Source organism: Hyposmocoma kahamanoa, unplaced genomic scaffold, assembly GCF_003589595.1.
Source record: "Hyposmocoma kahamanoa isolate Upper Pololo Valley unplaced genomic scaffold, ASM358959v1 63, whole genome shotgun sequence".
NCBI lineage: Eukaryota > Metazoa > Arthropoda > Insecta > Lepidoptera > Cosmopterigidae > Hyposmocoma > Hyposmocoma kahamanoa.
The window spans coordinates 5,426,436-5,433,498 of record NW_020653851.1 but is presented as its reverse complement, the minus strand read 5'-3'; the positions used below and the strand labels follow the sequence as shown (position 1 = coordinate 5,433,498).

The 7,063-nt window shown below is 35.3% G+C and overlaps 1 protein-coding gene across 1 annotated transcript in view; it reads left to right on the top strand.

Annotated features, from left to right (window-relative positions):
• The window catches only part of LOC113229921 (monocarboxylate transporter 14-like), a 6,327-nt gene extending 3,548 nt beyond the window's left edge, over positions 1 to 2,779 (top strand). The window contains exons 4-9 of the mRNA XM_026463614.1: positions 444 to 620; positions 973 to 1,138; positions 1,268 to 1,415; positions 1,601 to 1,748; positions 2,095 to 2,286; positions 2,535 to 2,779. Coding sequence (XP_026319399.1) covers positions 444 to 620; positions 973 to 1,138; positions 1,268 to 1,415; positions 1,601 to 1,748; positions 2,095 to 2,286; positions 2,535 to 2,722 — 1,019 coding nt within the window. The 3' untranslated portion in view covers positions 2,723 to 2,779. The remainder of the gene's footprint in view (positions 1 to 443; positions 621 to 972; positions 1,139 to 1,267; positions 1,416 to 1,600; positions 1,749 to 2,094; positions 2,287 to 2,534) is intronic.
• Positions 2,780 to 7,063: the final 4,284 nt, after the last annotated feature.

Below are 7,063 nucleotides of genomic sequence, written 5' to 3'. Positions count from 1 at the left end.
TTCTATTTACTTGAATGTTTTAAGATTTTGCGCCAATGATACATGAACAGCTTTGACTTGGTTTCGTCTAATTGTAATATCTATCACAGTCACCACATTTGCCGACGCGGAATCTCATAAGATGTTATGCATAAGCAACCTAAAATCGATGTCCCACGGGATGTGTCGGTTTGTTGTGTCGTCGCAACACTATGATTTCAACACACCGAGTGCCACACGAGCTATGCGGCGTCTCAGCGCTTCGTCTTCAGGCCCCTTGTCCGCTGTCAGATGCCCATAAATTCCGTCGCCGCGCGTCATTTCAACACACCATGTGGCCTCTAGTTACGTTTTGAACCACCGCTCAGGCGTCGGAACTCCTACGCAACGACGTATCGTGCGCCATGACTCTAAAGGTCGTCGCGTTATTTTGGATAAAATATAATTTAACATTTGTTATTCAGGTATTTCCGCCCTGCTCGCTCCTCAACTAGTTAAACTAACATTAGAAGAGTATGGATACAGAGGTACACTCATAATAATATGCTGCTTTATGTTACAAACTTTCGTAGCCGTTTCTTTGATGCAGCCTGTCGTATGGCATATGAAAAAAGTTGAAGTAGCTGACGAGAATACTGATGGTAAGGGTTATCCTTTGATGGAATCATTGTTTCAAACTATTCTGTTGCTTGATTTATTTCACAATAAGTTAAATTCATCAGTAATGTTGTACATTACTACGATACTACTACGATACTATACACGGTAAAGTCACGATACTATATACGGTAAAGTCATCAGTAATGTACAACATTACTGATGACTTTACCGTATATAGTATCGTAGATAACGATGTTAAAGTTCTTTTTAAGTAAAACATTAAAATTTGTTGGGAAGTAAAACAAATGTGTAACGAAAACATACGAAACGAAACATAATCAACGAAAGCATAGTCTGATGATTTTCAACGAATTTTATGTTTAATCCTTTCAGAAATAAAATTACTATTAGTAGATAAAAATGCAAATGAAACTGTGTTATCAACGCCCTTGATCACGATGACAGACCCTGAATTGGCTACGAAAACTAAAGAAGAAATCCATCATGATATTAAACATGACATTGAATATAGTGACGAAAAACCAACAGGTGGTATTAAGTGAGTACAAAAAATTCATAAAGTTAATAATAAAGTTAAACGTTAAATTAGTTTATATATATAATATAGCTTCAGTAATTGATGTTTAGTTTTCTTATAAATAGATCGTTCACTGACATAATTTTCCAGGCAAAAAATCAACGAAATGTTGGATATTAAACTATTGAAGAAGTTTTGCCTTTCAAACGCATCGATGGGTCCTACGTTTTGTATGTTCGCTGAGATGAATTTTACACTTATGTTGCCTCAAGCTTTGTACGAAATGAAATGGGATCAAGTGAGTATCATTTTAAATTAAATAATAAGACACAAATTAATAATTAAATTTTAGTTATAACATAGTAGCGGTGCTCAGCGCCTAGAAAGAAGATTCTTAAGCTTATTGATATAAAAACTAAACATATGAAGATAATGGCCACCCTGTGGATTTATGAAATTCTATAATACATGATTCTTTTCCAGTACAGTGTAGCAAAAGCAATAATGTTAAATTGCTTTGGCGATTTGGTGACGCGAACCATGTTCATATTCATTAGTAAATGGGTGACGAAGCTGGGAAACCAGGAGGTTTATTTAATTGGGCTAGTTGTAGCCTTTGTTTCTCGATTATGTAAGTAAACATTTATACTAATTCTACTAACTTGCTTGTGAAAAATGAGACTCGTAGAACTTGATTCTGTAGCATAGAATGAATTTTAACTGCTACCAGCGAGTAATTATGATAGCCATGTGATTGGTGAATTTTAGAATACCTACTGCATTTTACGTGATGTCAAGTACACGTATTTTGTCCGTTTGAATTTCCAACCGCATTCTTAACATTGGCATTCTTAATAAAAGTAGTGATTTTTGTCGTAACTATTAGTTTTAAATTAAAATGTACTTATTTCGTTACGTGTTTAATTTTTTTTTATGTGATGACTAATCTAATAACATTATGACTATGATTTTGCCAGGTATGCTTTGGACAGAAAAGCCAACCGTGGTTCTTCTTTTCATAACATTGATCGGCGTAGCGCGGAGCAGCATCCTGGTGTTGCCTCCTGTAATTCTTGCCGAAGTCTTCACTCCCGAAGAGTTCACTAAAGCAATGGGCATTTTCATGATGCTCTTCGGTGTTATGAATTTGGTTTTGGGACCTGCTATCGGTGAGTATTAAAAATGCGCTATATTTACATTGAAATAAATCCTTGTGTTATTCGTAAAACAGTTAATTTTGCAGTTTAATAAAGTCATTTCTCAAATTTCCCATTTGTGAACCTTCTTCGACATACAGGTTTCATCACTTCACAAATTGTACGTACATGCTACCACAGAGATTTGAATCATCGACCTTTACTCCAAGGCTCTTTTATGGCCACCATATTGTGTGATTGTAAATCAAATGAAATTTCAGGCGCTGTTCGCGACATGACTAAGAGTTACCCAACAGCATTCTACATAATCACCACGTCATTCGCAGTGGTGATCTTACTATGGACTCTTGAGCTGGTGTACAAAAAAAACAAGAACAGAAGGAAGCTCCAGTTACTAGCTGCTGAAGAATTGAAAAGAAAACGAAATAAAAATAGAGGAAATCAATAATTTTTGGATTATCCTTGTTTATTGACTAGTAGTCACAAAATGATTGTCACTTATGGCTGGTCTACACGTATTAAGTGACGAAGTAATTAACAAAGTTATAGCTAAACTTGATTTAAAGTAGTCTAACATTTACACGTGTTTTAGTGAAGCTATAAGTATTTTGACATTTTGCAAACAAAACGATAGCCCACCAAATGCTGGTCAATCTTCGTTCAATAATTACAACGTTTTTTAAAAAGAAAACCGACTTCAAAAGTTTCCTTATCCGGTTTCATTGCCTTTGTTGCATCTATTTGACAAGTTTAGAAACCGGTTAACGGAAAGTGGGCGAAATCCAATTAACCAGATTTATTCCCTCATTTATCGCTGTTAGAGATGGGATATTTTCTTTAAATTTGAATAAGACCATTACTGAGATACCCCCTATCCGACGAAAAGAATCGTCGAAATGTGTTCGCAACACACAAAAAATACATTCGAATTGAGAACCTCCACCTTTTGTAGTCGGTTAAAAATTAACTTTCATTGTAATCTAGTTATCTATTCCACTAAATCGATGATTAGTTAACAGCTGTCAAGTGATTGCTAGTACGTGTAAAGCAGCCATTACTTTGATAAAACATCGAGTGTTCGGAACCTGGACTATATTACCGTATCAATAATGAAGAAATATAATCCAGTAAAGCGATATTTTAAATTGTAACCGTCATGTGTTAATTAAAATATAACCTTAAGTGTTAAGGTTATATTTTAATTATTAAGTTAAATACGGTTACGATGATGAGTTACGTACGACGATGATGATGTTCGGATGACGAGATGTACATATTTTCAAGAAAAACATCTGATGAAAGATTTCGTCCAGGGAAGTACTGCCACCTTACCTATTTCTGCCGCCAAGCAGTAATGTGTGCTCACATTAATAGTTAATGCGTTCCGCTTTTGAAGGGTGAGTGTGACGATGAAGTAAAAAAACGCAAGTAATAGCAAACAAATTATAAAAGTATTGTATTTATAGAATTAAATGATAAAGATGCAAAAAATGCTATTTATAAATTTAAATATTTTGTCAACTGTCAACTAAAACGTCCTTGACAATATGAAGTCTTCATGAGTAGGCACATTTTTTTTAAATTAAGTAATGATTGTATGTAAGATCAGTGTAATACAGATAATAAGATATTAAGGCAGATGATAAGCTAATTGTACCAAGTGTACTCACAATATTACAACACTCGCATGCAGGTTAGCGGTGTTAAAACGGACGTTTCCTCATGCTTCCACTGGACGCTCACACTGGTAGTAGCACGAGTACTAACATGTATTTATGCTCCTACCGGTGGGACCAATGAATAAATAATATCCTAGCGCTCCTAATAATATATTATTATGGGTGACAGTATATGTCACCCATATTTATATATTGATATTGCAATACTCGTATGTAACATGTTTTAGAACTTGAAAAAAACGGGAAATGAAAGGAGGAGGCTCCACTCCTCCAACCAGGAGTAATAAAATTTGGTTAGTTAGGCGTAATAAGATCTATAAGCCTTAATTATTCAGTTATTAGTTTTATAAAAGATTATGATTGAATACACGGTAGAAAAAAAATTAAGGGCCTTAAGTTTTGATTTCTACCAGAACCGCTGTCACCAAAACTTACACTACTATTGTGTAAAAACTATGAAATCTTGATAATGATTGGTCGTAGTTACTAATCTAAAAAGATGTAGCTAATTCTGGACTGTTTGTATAATTGAAACTTTACCCAGTTGGCACATCGTTGTAAGTTCAATATCTACTATATATTCAATACGTCGTTTTGATTTTTATATCGTAATTTCATTTAATGCGTTGCCGTCTAGCGGCTATTAACGCTAATTAACTATCTCCAAAAGTCATATTGTAGCGGTATAAGGGTCGCTTTCATTTGTTATAACAAAAAATCTATTACGATAAATGGAAAATGAAAAATTTATTTAAATTAAGATTTAACGCTGTTATGAAACACCACCATGGATAATATTACGGGTGCCATTATCATTTTTGCACTCCAAAGTAATAAGGTAAATAAAGCATTTTTTCCAGAATTTTCTAGGTATTGCGCAAGATACGACTTACAAAGTGAAAACAGCGGACCGAGCACACGTATGCGGAACTTCGCATACTGTTGGCACTCATGTCACGCCATGGTGACGCCAACTAAGCACTTCTATTACATTTATTATTCTACGATCAAATAATATCGCTATTTAACAGTATAGCTTCAGAAATCCCAGGATTTTCAAAGGCTTTCGCAGCAAATCATAAAACCCTTTTCAACTGTTTAATTACGACGACAAACTGTAATAAAAGGCAATTTCATCACCATTGCTATCTCAAATTATGTTTCTTGAAATCTTTTGTGTGTGTACTACAAACATATTCAAATTACATTACGTTGTGATGTGGTAAAAGTTACTAAAATTAGCTCATTACCTACAACCGATAAGCTGCAGTACATTTTGTGGTTATACAACTAGGTGAGCCAGATATTGTAAATTAATAATCCACTATGGTATAATGTTCAGCATACCGAATGTTTTATATACGAGAGTATAGAAGGCACAATAGATAGACAGCTTACTTAAGTAGAGTAAGCACAGAGTTCGGGACGGACAAGTAATTTAGTATATTAAGACAAGGTAGTGTAACTCCCGCCTATATTTATCGCGTCAATGTATACACGTCACTCGGAGCGTAGGGTTGTGACATAGTTTCTTTAGTTGTACCTAGAGGTTGTAAACATAATTCGTAAACAATTAAGGTATTTGTCACTATTCTCGTGCTATATTGAAATAATATTCGTTTTCATTCTTTGTATTAATAATTATTACGAACTAGTGGAGTAATTTAAGAAAAATAATAGAATATCACTGTGGTAATACATCGTGATATTTAATAAAGTCGACTCGAGTACACTGCGAGATCTAGAAGACAAGACATACAAGCCGTGCTGCTATGTTTGTATAGAACTGGACTATTATACAATACTAAAAATACAGCCAAAAGGAGCTTCCCACGGCCTGGTTTTCAAATGTAAAAGCGGTTACACACGACGACTTTTAACGGCGATGTAAATGCAGTGCAGTCGCTAATTGTCTACTTTTACACACGCGCGCGATTTAATCAGCCATGCAAACGCGATGCAAGCGTGCGTCTGCATCTATACAAACGCGCGATTGCATCGCTACACTTGGAATTTATAAGCGATTGAATCGATGAAAGCGCGTTTGTATCGCCGCCAAAAGTTGCCCTGTGTAACCACAAGCGAACGAGATCACAAGAGAACGCCACTTCACACGGCGCGTGGAAAAACGGGCCGAGGGAAACCACCTAAAAGCAGATATTTAACTTAATAGCGTAGGTACAACACTTCGCGTCACTGGAATCTGAAATTGAGATACTTACATTCCGTGTCATCGTAAGGCTGTAATTCGGTTGAGATCTGCACGTGCACCACTATTGGAGTACATAACGTTATGCACCCAGCGCATATTAGTGATTAGGTGACATCGATACGGAAGTTATCGACAGAGTTTGAATTATTTTTGACGTCGACCAACTGGTATTACTTATTGTAAAATATTAAATGTAATGATGCAATATAGATACAACTGTATAAATTAGGTATGTTATCTATTTGAGTAGTAGGCTTGTACAGCGTACATCTCTGATACAGCAGCCGTTTAAAAATGTAACTTAGCAACCATCCGACAGTAATTTTCAGCTCACTTCGGGCGCCTCGGTAATATTTTAAAACACGGTCTATCGTGCATACTAAATCGCAATAATGTACGGGAAAATTATACCACGTAATACTAAAAAGAAAAGCCTTCCTTTTATATAAAGTGGTTGAGTTAACTAAGCTATGTCGAAGAATGAACTTCAGGCTAGACGAATGTTTGAAGAGAGTTCACTGTACATGTCTTGTAAATTATTTTTCTACATAGATTTTATTATGAAAACTAACACGGTTATCACACATTATAATATAAAAGTAACGGGACTTACTCGCGTAGTATTTTAGTTGGAAGCGTTCGCGACCGCGTCACGTTGCACTCAACCCCTGAAGAAGACCATCGATTATGGTCGAAACTAGTCGAACAGCTTCCGACTAAAATACTACCCGAGTAAGTCCCGGTACTTTTATGCTACATAGATTTGTAACATACACTTTTCATATTACGCTGAATACACATAATAAGTTCTACAGAAGTTTCTAAATATTAATGGTAAAAGCTGAATCCTCTTTCAAATTTAAATATTTACCTACGAACGGGCAAAGTTCATTATTAA